The sequence below is a fragment of the Chiloscyllium plagiosum genome, unplaced genomic scaffold (assembly GCF_037043375.1).
Source record: "Chiloscyllium plagiosum isolate Xiang-an unplaced genomic scaffold, Cpla_swu_hap1 HiC_scaffold_5, whole genome shotgun sequence".
Taxonomy (NCBI): Eukaryota; Metazoa; Chordata; class Chondrichthyes; order Orectolobiformes; family Hemiscylliidae; genus Chiloscyllium; species Chiloscyllium plagiosum.
The window spans coordinates 74,445,751-74,465,191 of NW_028270143.1; the positions used below are offsets into that span (position 1 = coordinate 74,445,751).

Consider the following 19,441-nt stretch of genomic DNA (forward strand, 5'->3'; position numbering starts at 1 on the left):
TTGCATCAACTATTTCTTGGGGTGTAAGAGGAGCATTTAGGACCGATACTTGTTCCGGAGTTAGGTCTGGAAAAGTCAAATTTTTAAAAAATGACTGCATCCTCTTCGTCCTATCTTCACAATCCTGTGATTTATATAACTCAGAATAGAATTCTCTAAAGGTCGCATTAATCTTTTTATGGTCATGAGTCAAAATACCCGTACTTTCCTTGATAGACATAATAGTCTGAGGGGCCTTTTTTTTCTTTGCAAGAAATGCTAAGTATCTACCCGGTTTGTCGCCATATTCATATAACCTTTGCTTTGCAAATAATATTTCCCTCTTAGCCGTTTGAGTAAGTGTAGTATTTAGAGCTGTCCTAAGAGCTGTAATCCTTTGCAATTTAATAATAGAAGGTCTATCAGTGTATGCTGTTTCAGCCGCTTTTAAGCGGGCTTCAAGCAGACGCTGTTGTTCTCCCTTTAATTTCTTCTGGGTCGCTGAGTAGGAGATGATCAAGCCTCGCGTGTAAGCTTTGATGGTCTCCCACATCATTGACGGGTTGCTAGCTGTACCTGAATTAATTTCTAAAAAAGTTTTAAATTCTTGAGAGAAGTACTTTACAAATTTACTATCTTTCATTAAGAAGGGGTCCATACGCCAATGCCGAGGGGATGTCCCACTGTTCCTCGCCTTAGTTTCCATATATACAGCAGCGTGGTCAGAAATTGCTATATTACCTATTTTACAGGATGATATGGAATTTAAAAAAATCGAGGGGGCAAAAAACATATCAATTCTGGTATGACATTTATGTGGATTAGAGTAGAAAGAAAAATCTCTACCCTGTGGATGAAGACATCTCCATACATCTACTAATCCTAATTCTTTGTTCAGATCCATCAATTGTCTAGATCTGGGAGATACTCCTGCAGTACTCTTAGGAATCCTTCTATTTCCGGATCCATAATACAATTAAAGTCTCCCCCTATAATTATATGACGGGCATCAAAAGCCATCAATTTTGAAAAGGCTTCCGTTATAAATTTAAAGGGGTGTGCCGGGGGGCAGTACAAATTTAAAATCCCATATTCCTCTCCATTTATGAGGGCTTTAATCAAGATATATCGTCCAGATTCGTCTTTTATCTGCTTTAGGATTTTGAAAGGGAAATTCTTCCGAACAAGAATAACAACTCCCCTGCTTTTTGAGCTAAAAGAAGAAAAAAAGGTCTGATCAAATCCGCCCTGTCGTAATTTCAAGTGTTCTTTATCTGACAGGTGTGTCTCCTGTAGGAGAGCTATATCAACTCTTTCCTTCTTAAGATTTGATAATATTTTCTTCCTTTTAAGTGGCGAATTACTCCCCTTGACATTCCAGGTGCACCACTTAACCGACTGATCAACCATAATCCTCTGGGCCAATCCGAGACCCCTCGGGAGGGGGAACCCTATCCAGAACATCCCGAGCATGGAACATGTAAAATTTACAAAAATAAAGCCTCTTTAATACACCCACAACAATACAGTAAAAAACTATTTCTAAATAAAAAAATTATAAAATGTATCTAAGTGGAGACTTTCCCCCTTGTTCCCAGGGGGCGTCACTTCCTCTCCAAAAATCCCTCATATCCTCTCCCAACCAATGCCCCACCCTTGACCCAGGCACTCCTCAATAAAATGAGGAAAATTCAAATATAATACAAAGCTAGAGTTAACAGTGAGCACCCCACCCCCACCAACACCTGGGTATATTTGGTAATGTTAATACCATATATAAACATATAACTATAAAATTACCAGTTCAACAAATAATAATTAAATATGATAATACAAAATAACGAAGGGAAAAACAACCCCGCTCCTAAAGACAGAGGTAAAATCGAATAAGATAACCACCTCCCCCCACCAACATTAACCAAATCCCCCAGCTTATATATATATATATATATACATACACATACACATACACACATATATATATATATATATATATACACACACATACATACACACACACATATACATACATCCCTCATATATACATAAAATAATAACAGAAAACAACTCCAAGGGGGGGGGGGGGAGAAAATCAAATCCTTCTCCCCACCCCCCATGATAATATTAAGCAATAAGGTAAAAAAAAAAGGGAGGGGATATAAACCAAAGCGGGGGGGGGGCGGGGGGGGAAGGCAGACCAACATCCATTATGTCCTACAGTTTATCTAAGAGAGTCCAAGAATTCCTTAGCCTTTTCTGGTGATCCAAAGTTATATACGGATCCTTCATGGTTAAAACGTAACATCGCTGGGTAGCGTAAGGAGTACTGAACATTTAAGTCCCTTAAACGCTTCTTTGCCTCGTCGAATGCCTTCCTCTTTCGAACCAGAGCCGGGGAAAAGTCCTGAAATAGCATGATCTTGGATCCTTTGTAGATCATAGCTTGGGGGTCTTTTCCAAGATTTCTAGAGGCTTCTAGGAGTATCTGCCTCTCCCTGTAGCTCTGCAGCCGGAACAGGACCGGGCGTGGGCGCTGGTTCGAGCCAGGCCCGCGTATTGCTACCCGGTAGGCCCATTCCACCCTTACCTGGCCTGATCCAGCTTGCAGATTTAAAAGTTGTGGCAGCCACTGCTCCAGGAATGCTGTAAGCTGGCCTTCCTCTTCCCGTTCGGGAAGGCCCAGCAAACGAATATTTTTTCGGCGACCTCGATTAGAGGTCGTCAATATGATTTTCCAAGGTCCGGACTCGCTACTCGAGAGTCCGGACCTGATCCACGGCCGATTGAGCGGTTGTCTCAGAGGTCGCGGCCTTTAACTCCGCCCCTCCGACTCGGCGTTGAATTTCTTCAATTTCACGGTCGTGCTTCTGCAGCGCGGCCGAGAGCGACTCCCAACGATTTCTGGATTCGACGATAAAGGCATCGATCTTCGAGTCAAGCTTGGAAAGCATTTCTGCAAGACTTGCTACTGTTGGTAAGTCCCCCGGGGCGGCTGTGGACGCCTCTGCTGCAGCTGGAGAGTGTGGGGGAGGGGTTCCTGCTTGCTGAGAGCTGCGGGCTCCCTTCCCTTTAGTCATTTTAACTTAGGATAAAGTTGCTTAAATGTAATATTACACAACTAATTGAGTTACTAAACTATTATAAATGATTTATAAATGATTTGGTGAGCTTGGTAGGGAGTAGGTGACCCACTGTGCCCAAGTCTTGGGAGGAGCACTATAGTCTCAGTCTTACTGGGTCGCCGCCATCTTGGATCCCCCCAATAGTTTATCTTTATGCATTCAGTCATTCCTTGTTAATATCCTGAAGACTTCGATTAGAATACTCCTCAACCTTCTATATTCTAAAGAATAAAGATCTGATTTATATAATCACTTCTCATAACTTCTCCCCTGAAATCCAGGTATCATTCTTGTAAACCTACATTATACCAACCTCCAAGGCTAATATATCCTTCCTGAGGTGTGGTGCCCAGATCTGCTCACAGTATTCTAAATAGGGTCAAACCAGGATTTTGTATAGCTGCAGCATAACTTCTGTGTCCTTATGCTCCAGTTCTCCAGATATAAAGGCAAGTATTCCGCTAGCTTTCTTGATCATTTTCTGTATTTGTTTGTGGCAATTTATACATGTATGTAACTGGACCCCACGTCTCTTTGTTGACATTGGTAGGGAAAACAGTACCAAAAATTTGATCAAGGATCAGTTTAACTAGTAGCATACTTTTGCAGAGTTTATATTTGAGTTTTTAAATGGAAATACAGAATGGTAATGTTTGAAAAGTCCAAAACAAAAAACACTGGAGAAACTCAGCAGATTTGGCAGTATCTGTAGAGAGAAAAGCAAAGTTAACACTTCAAATCCAATGACCCACTTGTAAGAACTGAAGATAGCTGGAGAAAGATGGTTTTTATGCTGATGAGGCGACTGGTGGGTGGAGGGGGGAGTGGAGCACATGGGAACAGTACGTGGTGGGGGGGGGGGGGTGGGAGAAAGTAAAAAAAACAAACAACAGTGATTGCTGATAAACCACAAGAGACATAATTGTTATCTGGAGCGCAAACAAGAATGTAAATGATTGAAAATCGATTGGTTATGCTGGGATCAGTCTATGCACAGGACAGGATCTGGTGTGGGGGATGGGAACAAACATGGTAAAAGGTGGACAAAGTTGAGTGCTGAAGGCTTTAAAGTACCTAGCCAGATGAAATGTTGCCCTTCCGGATTGTGTTAAGCCTCACTTCAGCATCACAACAGGCCTGAGACAGAATATTGGCATGGGAACATGGCATGCAAGTGGCAGGCAACAGGAAGCTTGGGGTTATTTTGACAAAGTGTTGGTGTTTGGGCAAGTGGACACCCATTCTGCATTTCAGCTTCGCAACATACAGGAGACTGCATTGGGAGCAGCTAGATTGAATAAAGTGCAAGCAAATTGTTGCTTCCCTTAGGAGGCACGTCTGGGGCCTTGGACAATGAGGAAATCAGTAAACAAGCAAGTGTTACACCTACTGTGATTGCATGAGAAGGTGTTATTGGGATATGGAGAGGTGTTACAAGTGAAGGAGTGAACCAGTGTGTTCTGGAGGGAATGGTCCCTGTGGAATGCTGACAAGGGGTGAAAGGGAAAATTGTCTTGCAATGGCATTCCATTGCAGGTGACAGCAACAGTGGCTTATGATCCTGTTGGAAACTAATGGAGTGGAATGTGAGGATCATGGGTACCCTATTGTTGACACAGGAGGAGAGAGAGACAGTGAGGGCAGAACTGCAGGAAATGGGTCTGACACATCTGATGTTCTTGTCAACCAGAGTAGCAAGAAATCCTTGGTTGAGGAAAAAGGTGGACATTTCTGAGGGCCTCTGTGGAAGGTGGCATGATCAGAACCGATGCAATGGAATCAAAGAAACTGCAAGAATGGGTAAAGTCCTTACAGGAAGCAGAATGTGAGGGCATATAGACAAGGTAATTGAAAGAGTTGGTGCATTTGTAATAGAGTCGAGAGCGTGGTGCTGGAAAAGTACAGCAGGTCAGGCAGAATGCAATGAGCAGGAGAATCTATATTTTGGGCAAAAGTGTTAGATATCCCAACCCAATCTAGTTCCACCTGCCAGCACCTCGCCCATATCCCTTCAAACCCTTCCTATTCATATACCCATCCAGATGCCTTTTAAATGTTGCAATCGTACTAGCCTACACCACTTCTTCTCATTCCAAACACGTACCACCCTCTGTGAAAAAGTTGTCCCATAGGTCTCTTTGATATCTTTCCCCTTTCACCCTAAACCTACGCCCTCTAGTTCTGAACTCACCCACCCCAGGGAAGAGACTTTGTCTACTTATCCTATCCATGTCCCTCATGATTTTGTACACCTTTATAAGATCACCCCTCAGCCTCTGACACTCCAGGAAAAAAAGCTCTAGCCTATTCAACCTCTTCTTATAGCTCAAATCCTCCAATCCTGGCAACATCTTTGTAAATCTTTTCTGAAACCTTTCAAGTTTCACAACATCTTTCTGATAGGAAGGAGACCAGAACTGCATGCAATATTCCAACAGTGGCCTAACCTATGTCCTGTACAGCCACAACATGACTTCCCAACTCCTGTATTCAATACTCTGACCAATAAAGGAAAGCATACCAAACGCCTTCTTCACTATCCTATCTACCTGCGACTCTACTTTCAAGGTGCAACTTAGAACGAAGCTATTTGTGTGATAGGACAGCTGGTGCCAGCAAACTGTCAGTTTCATAGTTACCAGTCAGAAATGTTCACTGTTTTCTTTAAATGAGGATCCCCCACCACCGTAATTGATGGAGTCCTCAAATATGTCTGACCCATTTCCTGCAGCTCTGCCCTCATCCCTTCCCTCTGCTCTTAATCAACAATAGCATACCACTGGTTCTCAATTTCCACCCCACCAGCCTCTACATCAAAAGATCATAAGCCACTAATTCCTCCACCATCAGACACAAATCCTCCAATCCCAAGATAGCATTCGAAAAGGTCTGTTCCTTCTGATACACCCTGATGCACTCCTCAAATCCCAACACCTCTTCACACCACCACTGCACCTTCTCATGCCATCGCAGAAGGTCTGTTTACCTCTCCTTCCTCATTATTCAAGGCTCCAGATACAGCTCCCAGGTAAAGCAGCCATTTACCTGCACTCCATTCAATCTAGTCTACTGTGTTCGCCGCTTACAAGACTGATTCCCCTACGTTAGGAAGATGAAATGCAGCCTGGATGATCACTTCTCTCGGTCTATAAACTCTGAACTTCCAGTTGCCTGTCAAATAATTTAAATTAATTCAGTTGTGGTCAACCAAGGCAAGGGGCAATGGTGATATAAAGAGGAGCCTCCATCACCATTCAGGAGAGTAACAATTTGCCGATGCTTTATTCAGAATCATAATGGTTTTGGGATCATCACTCAGACACTGATCACAACATAGAAGATTGGAAAAGTCAGGAGATTTATTCCCATTCTGCACGTTCTGTGTTCCCTGCAGAGTATCAATTCAGAACCCCATTGGTTATTTTGTTCTCAAAATGAGGAAGGGAGAAGATAAATCAGCCAGAACACCTATTCTTGTCAGCATAACTGTATGTCAATTTGCATCTGTCTATCTGTGGTTGTGTGTCTACATATGGGGCTGAATTTTTCCAGGCCCTTCATAATATGCGCAGTGGCGCATCAATTGACAAAATACAGCAAGAAAGATTAGATTTTTGACATTGAGGAAACAAAAAGTTCAATTTTCCACCCAAAGTTTTAATGGCTCCTTGAGAATTGCACTGGTGAGCAGAGCAGATCCTATTTGAGTGCATAAACATCTCTTTATTAATTAATCACACCTACATGCATGATGATATTTTCCCAAACAATGAAGAGAAAAAATTCACAACAAAGAGGTCAGTGTGTGTATCTGGAGCTGTGATGTACTAATGCATACTTCAGGCCCCCATCTTGGCCGGCATTCTCAAATATTTCTGGCATACTCAATGGGCTGCCTGTGACTGCCTGCACCCTCTGTCCACGGTAGTTAGCATCAGCAAAACACCAGGTTCACTACATCATCTTGGTACTTCTCAGATTCACTTATAATGCAACATATCACTTCAATATTGGTCTTTAGCACACACCAACACTTTACCTATGGAAGGTGGGACCTGTACAAGAAGCACCTGAACTGGAGGGGCACAAATGTCCTGGGTGGGAGATTTGTTTGGTGTTTTGGGAGGGTTTAAACTAGTTTGGCAAGGGGGTGGGACCAGAGCTACATATCTGAGAGGGGGTTAGCTGTAGATGGGGCAGTGACAGGATGCAGTGAATCTAACAGGAAGGTTTTTCACGTGATGAAACAAAGGGATCCATTAAAGTGTGTCTGCTTTAACGCAAGGGGTGTCAGAAATAAGAGTGATAGACTTAGTCCCAAGTACTGATCCATGCTCTATGATGTTGTAGCCATAATGGAGACTTGGGTTTCACAGGGGCAGGAATGGTCGCTAGATGTTCCAGAGTTTAGAGCATTTAAAAAGAACAGGGAGAGTGGAAAAAGAGGGAGGATGTAGCATTGCTAATAAGAGAGTGCATCACAGCTATTGAAACAAAGGTTGTTGAGGAAGGTTTGTCTACTGGGTGGAAGTTAGGAACAGAAAGGGAGCAACCACTATATTTGGGGTTTCTACAGACCCCTTAACAGCAGTAAGGAGATTGAAGAACTCATAGGCTGGCAGATTTTGGAAAAAGCACAGCAGTTCAGACAGCATCCGAGGAGCAATAAAATCGACATTTCGGGCAAAAGCCCTTCATCAGCCCATCTTTCCTGATGAAGGGTTTTGCCCGAAACGTCGATTTTACTGCTCCTCGGATGCTGCCTGAACTGCTGTGCTTTTCCAGCACCTCTAATCCAGAATCTGGTTTCCAGCATCCGCAGTCATTGTTTTTACCTAGATTTTGGAAAAATGCAGTTGTAACTGGGTTATTGTTGTGGGTGACTTCAACTTTCCCAATATTGACTGGAACCTCCTTAGTGCAGATGGTTTGGATGGAGTCATTTTTTTCAGATGTGTTCAGGAGGGTTTCCTTACTCAGTATATAGACAGGCCAATGAGAGGAGAGGCCATTTTGGATTTGATATTCGACAATGAGGCAAGACAGGTGTCAGATCTCGCAGTGGGAGAACACTTTGATGACAGTGACCACAACTGCCTCACATTTACCATAGCCATAGAGACGGAAAGGACAGTAACCAAGGGAAAACATTTAATTGGGAAAAAGGAAATTATGATGCTATCAGACAGGAGTTGGGAAGTATAGATTGGGAGCAATTGTTCCATGGAAAGGACACAACAGACATGTGGAAACTGTTTAAGGAGCAGTTGTTGCAATGGATGCACAAACTTGATCTTCTGAGTCAGGCAGGAAGGGGTAAGATTAAGGAGCCTTGGATGATGAGAACAGAGGAGCTTCTCGTCAAAGGAAGAAGGCAGCTTACGTAAGGTGGAGAAAGCAAGGATCTAGCATAGCTTTAGAGGATTACAGGCTTACTAGAAACAAGCTCAGATATGGACTGTGGAGAGCCAGGAGGGGTCACGGAAAAATACTCATGTGAGGAATAAGAGAATGATCAGGGAGAAGGTAGGGCCGATCAGGGAAAGCGTAGGGAACCTGTGGGTGGAGTCTGAGCAGATAGGGGAAGCCCTAAATGAGTTTTTTGCCTCGGTTTTCACTAAGCAAAAGGACCTTGTTGTGAATGAGAACTTTGAGGAGCTGGGAAACAGGCTTGAACAGATCAAGATTGATAAGGTTGATATGCTGGAAATTTTGACAAACATTAAGATTGCGAAGTCCCCAGGGCCAGACCAGATTTATCTTAGGCTGCTCCGGGAAGGAGGGTGCTAAGCCGCTGACGAAGATCTTTGCTTTCTCACTCTCCATGGGAGTTGTACCAGAGGATTGGAGGTAGGTGAATGTTGTTCCTCTTTTCAAGAACGGGAATAGGGAAATCCCGGGCAATTACAGACCAGTCAGTCTTACGTCTGTGGTCAGCAAAGATTTGGAAAGAATTCTGAGGGATAGGATTTATGGCTGTTTGGAAAAGCATAGGGTGATTAAAGGCAGTCAGCATGCCTTTGTGAGGCACAGGTCATGCCTCACTAATCTTACTGAGTTCTTTGAGGAGGTGACAAGCCAGGTTGATGAAGGTCAAGCAGTAGATGTGGCATATATGGTCTTCAGCAAGGCATGTGACAAGACTCCCCATGATTGGCTCATTCATAAAGTCTGAAGGTATGGGATACAGGGAGATTTGGCTGTCTGGATTTAGAATTGGTTGGCTGATAGAAGGCAGACAGTGGTTGCAGATGGAAAGTATTCTGCCTGGAGGTCAGTGGTGAGTGGTGTCCCGCAGGGCTCTGTTCTTAGGCCTCTGCTCTTTGTAGTTTTTATAAATGACTTGGATGAGAAGGTTGAGGGATGGGTTAGTAAATTTGCCGATGACACAAAGGTTGGACGTGCCGTTGATAGTATCAAGAGCTATTGCAGGCTGCAGAGCTGGACTGAGAAATGGCAGATGGAGTTCAATCTGGATAAATGCAAAGTGATGCATTTTGGAAGGTCAAACTTGAATGCTGAATATAGGATCAAAGACAGGATTCTTGGCAGTGTGTGGAGGAACAGAGGGATCTTGGTGTTCAAGTTCCCTCAAATTTGCTACCCAAGTACATAGTGTTGTTATGAAAGCACATGGTGTGTTGGCTTTCATTAATGGAGGATCGAGTTTAATGGGGATTATAGTTACTTAATGGGGTGGTTCATCAATGAGGGAAAGGGGGTGAAGTGTCTTGAGTAAGTGAGAAGGAACCGTAGAGGGCAGGAACATTCAGTAGCTTGGGTGGAGTTGGGGGTGAATGAGAACGATTGATTGAAGATGCTGCATGTGATAGTGAGAGCGGAAAATCATGAGGTTTGATGGGATTTCGATGCAATGATAGAATAAGAGTGAGTGTGAAGTAGCACTCATCCTGTGGGATGCAGAAAGTCATTAACCTTCTTGTAGCATTGCTGTGTGTTTCTCCACACTGTGAACATTGCACTGACCCAGTGACAATTTTGGACCAAACTGGCAGAGTTTTACAATAATGTGCAGATCAAATCATGAGCAACATAAAATTGCGTTTGAAAAATTGCTAGGGCTCACGGAGGTCAACTCTCCGTGAAACACCCTGAAATTGACAGTTATCTTTTGGTAAAATTCTACCCAATGTATATATTCAGTGATTTTGGATGAAAAGTCAGACTCAGCCACATGGACAAGAAACTGCCTATTGAATTATATCCTTCAAAGAATAACAAAAAAGAAAGAAAGTTTAAAGACAAAAAATGCTGGATTAAAAATGAATATTAGTTCTGTTTGATCAATTTTGTATTTGGCAATAGGGATTAGTCATACAGTCATAGAGATGTACAGCATGGAAACAGACCTTTCGGTCTAACCTGTCCATGCCGACCAGATATCCCAACCCAATCTAGTCCCACCTGCCAGTGCCCGGCCCATATCCCTCCAAACACTTCCTACTCATATACCCATCCAAATGCCTTTTAAATGTTGCAATTGTACCAGCCTCCACCATATCCTCTGGCAGCTCATTCCATATACGTACCACCCTCTGCATGAAAAAGTTGCCCCTTAGGTCATACGGTTTTAAATTAACATGCCACTGTCATACATCTGGAATTGCAGAGCCTTTGCTGACAAGAACCTAATGATAATTAAATTGCCAACATGTACTCATTGGGACCCGGTCTATATACGAATGAATATATCAGCACATGTGTATGACATCCTTCTAACTACTATTGTAAATAAGGCCATTATGTTTAAATGATTTTAGAGCAAGGGCTGCTATCTTTGTTGAAATAGTGGACAAAAGAACATTTAATACATTAAGGATGAATTTCTGTGCCAATGATTTTTGTTAAAAAAAAAATGTGAAAAGCAAAAGGGAACTATTTTAAGCATAGAAAATAAAATACACTGTCTCTTCAAATAATGAAAAGGAACCACAAATAATAAAAACTGAATGCAGCGCTATGATAGTCACATTTAACTGCAAAAATTAACAGTAACTAGAGGGCATAGGCTTAAGGTGAGAAGGGAAGGATTTAAAAGGGACCTGAGAGACAACTTTCAGAGGATGTGTTGGAGGCTGGTACAATTACAACATTTAAAAGGCATCTGGATGAGTTTATGATCAAACAGGATATGGACCAAGTGCTGGCAAATGGGACTAGATTAGTTTAGGATATCTGGTCGGCATGGATGTGTTGCCCCGAAGGGTCTTTTTCTGTGCTGTACATTTCAATGTCTTCAATTCACCAGCACGTTCCCATACGAGGCCCTCTGCTATTCGCCAGAAAGGCTCAACACAAACAGGAGGAGCAACACCTCATCTTACAACCTTCAGGACTCATTGAACTTAACAACTTAAGAACATGTACATTCTCTTTGTTTGTTTCCCTGCTCAACGTAGGTCCTGTCCCATATCGTATACTACAAGCACAGCCAATCCATTTTTAACCATTTACACTTCTCACTAGCACCACCACCTAGAAATTCTCTTTCTCATGGCTTAACATCGGCAATCTATTTGTTAGTTTATCACTTTATTCTCTCTGTCTTCCTCTGGGCACTGTTTCCTTGCACTCTATTCTCCCATCCCTACCATTGGCTTACTGCACTTCAGTTCTGATAAAGGATCATCCACCTCAAACTGTTAACTCACCCATATCTACTTTTCTCTCTATAGATGCAGCAGACATTCTGAATTTCTCCAGGGCTTTCTGTTTTTGTTCAAGTTTCTCTAAACTTACCCTCAGGAGCAAATTTCAACATGAAAGTAGTTCTTCTGTGGAACTCTATTTGATACATTGCACTGAATTTTCACATTCAGGACTGTCATTTTAGCTTGGAATGGCACTGACGTAGTCAGTGGCTACAGACAACATCAGACTAATAAAAAAAGTTTCCTGCTGAGTAAAGATAAACTCAAGAGAACTGCCATATTGTGACAGTAACTAGAAATCTCACACTAAAGGAATACAGAAATGAAAAATAAGTATATGCAAACTGTTGAAATAGAAGGTGTTCTTTGGAGAGTGGTGTTGAGATGCCTCATGAGGATAGAAAGAAGTTAGCCCAATTCTATATCTTATACATGTGTGTACAGGTCATTCTGCTATTACATGCATTTGAGTAACATGAATTTGCTGTAACGTGATTGTCAAATTGAGGACACTGTTTCTAAAGCTCAAACTTTTAAAATGTGTGTTGGCTGTAATGTGATTACATCACCAACACTGTACGTGCTGTTTCTAAAGTGGGATTTTTCTATAATGCAGGGTTGCACAAGAACACAACTATCAAGTTATCGAAGAACTATTTGCAATTAGATAGCAATTAGAATGTTGAATGTTTGCCAAGAGTGATAAAAACATTTCTCGCCCAGTACCTTCAAATGCATAACATTCACCAAGATTAGGGACAAAGTGACTAGATGTTTCTAATGGGAGAAGGGAAGGTCTGTGGGATTTGAGTACAGTTCAAAGTTTGTGAGAAGATTTGTAGCTCGGGTGCTCATTGTTGTGGTTCTGTTCGCCCAGCTGGGAATTTGTGTTGCAGACATTTCGTCCCCTGTCTAGGTGACATCCTCAGTGCTTGGGCGCCTCCCATGAAGCGCTTCTGTGATCTTTCCTCCGCCATTTGTAGTGGTTTGAATCTGCCGCTTCCGGTTGTCAGTTCCAGCTTCCGTTGCAGTGGTCGGTATATTGGGTCCAGGTCGATGTGCTTATTGATTGAATTTGTGGATGAGTGCCATGCCTCTAGGAATTCCCTGGCTATTCTCAGTTTGCCTTGTCCTATAATAGTAGTGTTGTCCCAGTCAAATTCATGTTGCTTGTCATCTGCGTGTGTGGCTACTAAGGATAGCTGGTCGTGTCGTTTTGTGGCTAGTTGGTGTTCATGGATGCGGATCGTTAGCTGTCTTCCTGTTTGTCCTATGTAGTGTTTTGTGCAGTCCTTGCATGGGATCTTGTACACTACATTAGTTTTGCTCATGCTGGGTATCGGGTCCTTCCTTCCGGTGAGTTGTTGTCTGAAAGTGGCTGTTGGTTTGTGTGCTGTTATAAGTCCTAGGTGGTCGCAGTAGTCTGGCTGTCAGTTCGGAAATGCTCTTGATGTATGGTAGTGTGGCTAGTCCTTTGGGTTGCGGCATGTCCTCATTCCATTGTCTTTCCCTTTGGCATCTGTTGATGAAATTGCATGGGTATCCGTTTTTGGCGAATACATTGTATAGGTGTTCTTCTTCCTCTTTTTGCAGTTCTGGTGTACTGCAGTGTGTTGTGGCTCTTTTGAATAGTGTCTTGATACAACTTCTTTTGTGTGTGTTGGGGCGGTTGCTTTCGTAGTTCAGGACTTCGTCTGTGTGTGTGGCTTTTCTGTATACCTTTGTGGTGAATTCTCCGTTAGGTGTTTTCTGTACCATCACGTCTAGGAATGGGAGTTGATTGTCCTTTTCTTCCTCTCTAGTGAATCGGATTCCTGTGAGTGTGGCATTGATGATCCGGTGTGTGTTCTCTATTTCTGTGTTTTTAATGATTACAAAGGTGTCATCCACATATCTGACCCAGAGTTTGGGTTGAATTTGCATTAAGACTGTTTGTTCTAATCTTTGCATTACCGCTTCTGCTACAAGTCCAGAGATGGGTGAGCCCGTGGGTGTGCCGTTGATTTGTTCATATATTTGGTTGTTGAATGTGAAGTGTGTTGAGAGGCACAGGTCCAGTAGTTTGAGTATGCCGTCTTTGTTGATAGGTTCAACATCCTGTTGTCTGTTCTGTACGTCCAGCAGGTTGGCTATTGTTTCTCTGCTAGGGTTTTGTCGATAGAGGTGAACAGTGCCGTTACATCGAATGAGACCATGGTTCCTTGTCTATGTGTATATTTCTGATGATGTCCAAGAATTCCTGTGTTGATTGTACAGTGTCTGGATCCGCTGATCAGATGTTTCAGTTTCTGCTGTAGTTCTTTAGCCAGTTTGTGTGATGGTGTCCCTGACAGTGATACTATGGGTCTGAGTGGGATGTCTGGTTTGTGCACTTTAGGTAGTCCATAGAACCTGGGGGTGTTGTTGCTTTCAGGTTTCATTCTTTGTAGGTCCGACCTGGTTATCTGTCCGTTTTTTTGGAGGTTCCTCAGTGTTGTTTATCCTATTGGTGAGCTGTGGGGTGAGGTCAAACTCCCTCTTTTGGTAGGTGTTGGTATCTGCAAGTAGTTGTTGCGCTTTTTGGATGTAGTCTGCTTTGTCCAGGATGACCGTCATTCTGCCTTTGTCTGCTGATAGTATGATTATGTTCTTATCGTTTCTTAGTGATTTTAGTGCTTCCCTCTCCTTGGTGTTGAGGTTACGTGTTTGTCTTTTCCTTGTTATCAGAAGTACGATACTTTGTCTCACTGTTTGTTGTGTCTCTTCTGTCAGTCCATTGTTCCTGAGTGTTCCTGTGCATTCTAGTGCTGCTAGGAAGTCTGCTGTTTTGGCGTCCCTGTGGTTGTAGTTGAGTCCCTTGGCCAGTATTGTTCTTTCCATGTCTTGTGAGCTGTCTGTGGGAGAGGTTTCTAACCCAGGTGTGTGTTGTGGTGTCCTCTCTGTTGTGTGTTAGTTTGGCCATTTTTCCTTTTAGTGCCGTTTTTTTGCGGTGTGTGGTCCTGTTCTATCCTATGGTTCGGGTCCATTCCTGATTGGTGGTTTTTGAAATTAACGATTTTTGGCGCGCAATTTCTTGTCTGTATTTGTGAAGTCTGTTGTGAGCGTCTGTAATCATTACCTGGATCATTCTGAATCCGTTCTGTCTGGCTGTGTCCCTGGCTTCTTTCGGCATTCATGCAGGAACCGGAGTTGTTCGTATGTGGCGCTTAGGTGGTTGGCACAGGATTCCCATTTCCTGGCTTGTCTTAGCGTCTCTCACCCGTAGGTGTTCAAAGTTTGTGAGAAGATTTGTAGCTCGGGTGCTTGTTGTTGTGGTTCTGTTCGCTGAGCTGGGAATTTGTGTTGCAGACATTTCATCCCCTGTCTAGGTGACATCCTCAGTGCTTGGGAGCCTCCTGTGAAGCGCTTCTGTGATCTTCCCTCCGCCATTTGTAGTGGTTTAAATCTGCTGCTTCCGGTTGTGAGTACAGTGTTTGAATTTTTCTTTCCCTTGATAAAGAAGATTCATGTGCATGAAGCTAAGAAGTTTAGTGTAATTAAGTTGAACAATATATGTGGTGATATCTAGAATTCAAGGATGGCGGGTTGGCAAATTGAGGATGGGAAAATACAAGACACTGTCCAGAACAATCATGCTTTTCAAATAGGAGAGCAGCTATGTACTGTTATACAATTCTCAAACTACCTTGAAAGATATCAGTATCACAACTGATAATTTGGTTTTAGTTAAGAAAACAAATTAAGAATGCATAAGTTTGTAATTAAGCTACATGAAAGTAGGAATGTTCAGGAGAGTGTATGAGAAGAGCAAGTAAAAAGACAAACCAATAAAACAAATACCATGGTGTAAATAATAAGGGTGGCATGGTGGCTCAGTGGTTAGCACTGCTGCCTCACAGTTCCAGGGACCCAGGTTTGATTCCAGACTCGGGCAACTGTCTGTATGGAGTTTGCACATTCTCCCAGTGTCTGCGTGGGTTTCCTCTGGCCGCTCCTGTTTCTTCCCACAATCCAAAAATGTGCAGGTTAGGTGAATTGGCCATGCTAAATTGCCAATACTGTTCAGGGATGTGTAAGTTAGGTGCAATAGTTAGGGGTAAATGTAGAGGGATAGGGTATTGGAATGGGTCTGGGTGGGTTATTCTTTGGAGCATCGGTATGGACTTGTTGGGCCAAATGGCCTGTTTCCGCACTGTAGGGATTCTATGATTTTATGATGCTTTAAAATAAACCATTTTCATTAAAAGCTGAAATTGAAATCTTTGTATCCACACAAGATGTTACTATTATTTCTAAGCCATTTTCAGAATGGTTTTCCTCACAGAACAGTTAATTCAAGTACTACACTGATAAGATAAACTGTCACTCCAGTAAGAAACTAAACAATAGTACTTAAAGACAGCTAAACATTCACAATACACAAATGACAGGTATTAACCAAAGTACAAGAACAAGTCCAATCACCTACCCTTAACATTTAGTGCATTGCCAAAAGCTGAATCCCCAGCACATCAGCAACGATCCAAAGCATAGCTGGACTAGACAAAATAACATGGGTACAAACCCAAGTCAGAGTCTGGGTATTCTGGAGTGAGTTGTTCACCTCTGGCATCCCTATTTTTCCATCTACAAGGCATCAGGCCAGGGATGTGATGGAATATTTGCCACTTGAGTGACTACAGTTTCAAAAACACTAAACTAGCTCAATTATATCATGAACAAACCGATTAATTATTTGCATCCCATTCACTATATCTGCAATGTGGGTGCAAAGTACCAAATCTCCTGCAATGGTACACTTTCCAAATAAGAAACCTTTATCATCTAGAAAGAGAAGAGTAGCAGATGCATGGGAACATCATTACCTCCTAAAACCTATTCAATTCACACAACACCCAGATTTCTTTCATCATCACTGATCAAAATCTGGAAATCGCTATCTGGCAGCATTGTGTTCTATCCGCATTGAACTCAATGGTTCAAGATGGTGGCTCACCATCACTTTCTTGAGGACAATTAAGGATGGGCAATGAAGACTCATGTTGCCAGCAATACCCTAATCTTGAAAATGAATAAATTTACAAAAAAAATCTAATAATTCCACTAAACTAAATCTCTCATAAGAAAACACCACAAATATACAAGATTAATTTCTCTATTTCTTAATTAAAGTACACTTATACTTTGTTGCACTACCTTAAATGCTGCTACTTTATCTTGGTCAAGATCAGCAATACAACCTTCAGCCACTTGATTATCATGGGCAATTACTTCTGACCTAAATGAGGGGATAGAGAAAACAGACAACAAGATAAATCAGTATGAATGTAATCACTCTATTGGGCTCCCATCAATTCTGTAATCTTTGCATTATTTCTTTTCTCTTCTCAGTCTTTAAACTATATGGCCAAACTTTTGTCATTTCCACTAATCTCTCTTTCTTTGTGTCAATGCTCATTGAGAGTAAGATTAAGTCATTATAAATACAATTGGTTACTGTTTAGCTAGATTTATTCAACAGTAGCGGCACGCATTAATATTCAAAAGTTGAAGATACAAGCCAATGTACATGCAAAGTTAACTGTAACTATTTACATTATAGCTTCTAAACAGTGGAAGATAGCATTCAAACATTCCAAATAAAAAAAAAACTTAAGATGCATCAACAGAATTAATTTCAAACAAAAACCTGTGCACAGAACATTTGAGAGATTAGAACATAATGAGTATACAGAGTTTCCTTTCACAGGATAAAAACATCGTTAACGAATATAATTTTTCCAGCTGCAATGAGGGAATTTGAACTCAGATCTTAGCATAACTAGTCTAGAATTCTGGATCACTAATCTGCACAAGTGACACAAGGACCTGTGCTTGGGCCTCAATTCTTTCTAATTTATATAAATGACATGGATAAAGGGACAGGAGAGTTGTGCCATTATTTTATATTGCTGCTCTACCAAAATGTACCCTTCATGATTCCCTCCCTTAAGCTTCTTTTACCAATTCCATCAATCTCTGTTTGTCTGCTTTAAGTCTATCACTATCCTCCTCACAGTTCACAATACTTCCAAATTTTTTGACATCTGTAAAGGTTGAATCTGTGTCCTTCATGTCAAAATCTAGGTCATTAACACATATCAGAAATGAGATAATCTTGGACCAATCCACCAGCAACACCATTGCACACATTCCTCCAGACTGAAAAACAAACATTCACCAAGGTTCTACTCCCTACTGGTTAATAACATCCTATCAAGAGGCTCGTTCGATATGCTTCAACTTTGCAGGCAAGACTAATTATTTTATTACACATGTTGTGGAAGTCCACGTAAACCCACAACTCAACAGCAGCTTCCAAATGCAGTTCTGGTCTCCAAATTTGAGAAAAGACATTCTGGCTAATGAGGGAGTGGAGCGTAGATTCACGAGGTCAATTCCTGGAATGGCAGGATTACCTTACACTGAAAGACTGAAGCGACTGGGCTTGTATACCCTTGAGTTTCGAAGACGGAGAGGGGATCTGATTGAGACGTATAAGATTATGAAAGGATTGGACACTCTGGCAGTAGGAAACATATTTCCACTGATGGGTGAGTGCCGAACCAGAGGACACAGCTTAAAAATACGGGGTAGACCATTTAGGACAGAGTTCAGGAGAAACTTCTTCACCCAGAGAGTAGTGGCTGTGTGGAATGCTCTGCCCCAGAGGGCAATGGAGGCCCACTCTCTGGATTCATTTAAGAAAGAGTTGGATAGAGCTCTCAAAGATAGTGGAATCAAGGGTTATGGAGATAAGGCAGGAACAGGATACTGATTAGGAATGATCAGCCATGATTATATTGAATGGCGGTGCAGGCTCGAAGGGCTGAATGGCCTACTCCTGCACCTATTGTCTATAAATGCATTAACTCTACCACCTGAAAGAACAAGGGCAGCAAATGCACAGGAACACACCATTACAAGTTTTCCTCCAAGTCATACACTGGCCTGAACTTGAAATTATTTCATCACTTCTTCACTGCTGCTGAGCCAAATCCTGAAACACATCAACCACGTTATCCTCATCGATGATCTCTTACCAAAAAAGCCCAAATGAGTTAAACAGTTAGCCTTTAACAAATCTTGTTATTTTCCTAATTAAACCACACTTCATAGAGTCATAGAGATGTACAGCATGGAAACAGACCCTTCGGTCCAACCCGTCCATGCCGACCAGATATCCCAATCCAATCTAGTCCCACCTGCCAGCACCCAGCCTATATCCCTCCAAACCCTTCCCATTAATATACCAATCCAAATGCCTCTTAAATGTTGCAATTCTACCAGCCTCCACCACTTCCTCTGGGAGCTCATTCCATACACGCACCACCCTCTATGTGAAAAAGTTGCCCCTTAGGTCTCTTTTATATCTTTCCACTCCCACCCTAAACCTATGCCCTCTAGTTCTGGACTCCCCGACCCTTGGGAAAAGACTCTGTCTATCTACCCTTGCCATGCCCCTCAATTTTGTAAACCTCTCTAAGGTCACCCCTCAGCCTCTGACGCTCCAGGGAAAACAGCCCCAGCCTATTCAGCCTCTCCCTATAGCTCAAATCCTCCAACCCTGGCAACATCCTTGTAAATCTTTTCTGAATCCTTTCAAGTTTCACAACATCTTTCCAATAGGAAGGAGACCAGAAATGCACG

General features: G+C 42.2%; 1 protein-coding gene across 5 annotated transcripts in view; it reads right to left on the reverse strand.

Annotated features, from left to right (window-relative positions):
• The window catches only part of akap9 (A-kinase anchoring protein 9), a 263,757-nt gene that overhangs the window by 142,421 nt on the left and 101,895 nt on the right, over nt 1-19,441 (reverse strand). For all 5 annotated transcript variants that reach the window (XM_043690268.2, XM_043690267.2, XM_043690271.2 and 2 more), the window contains one exon: nt 16,949-17,030. In XM_043690268.2, the coding sequence (XP_043546203.2) occupies nt 16,949-17,030 (82 nt within the window). The remainder of the gene's footprint in view (nt 1-16,948; nt 17,031-19,441) is intronic.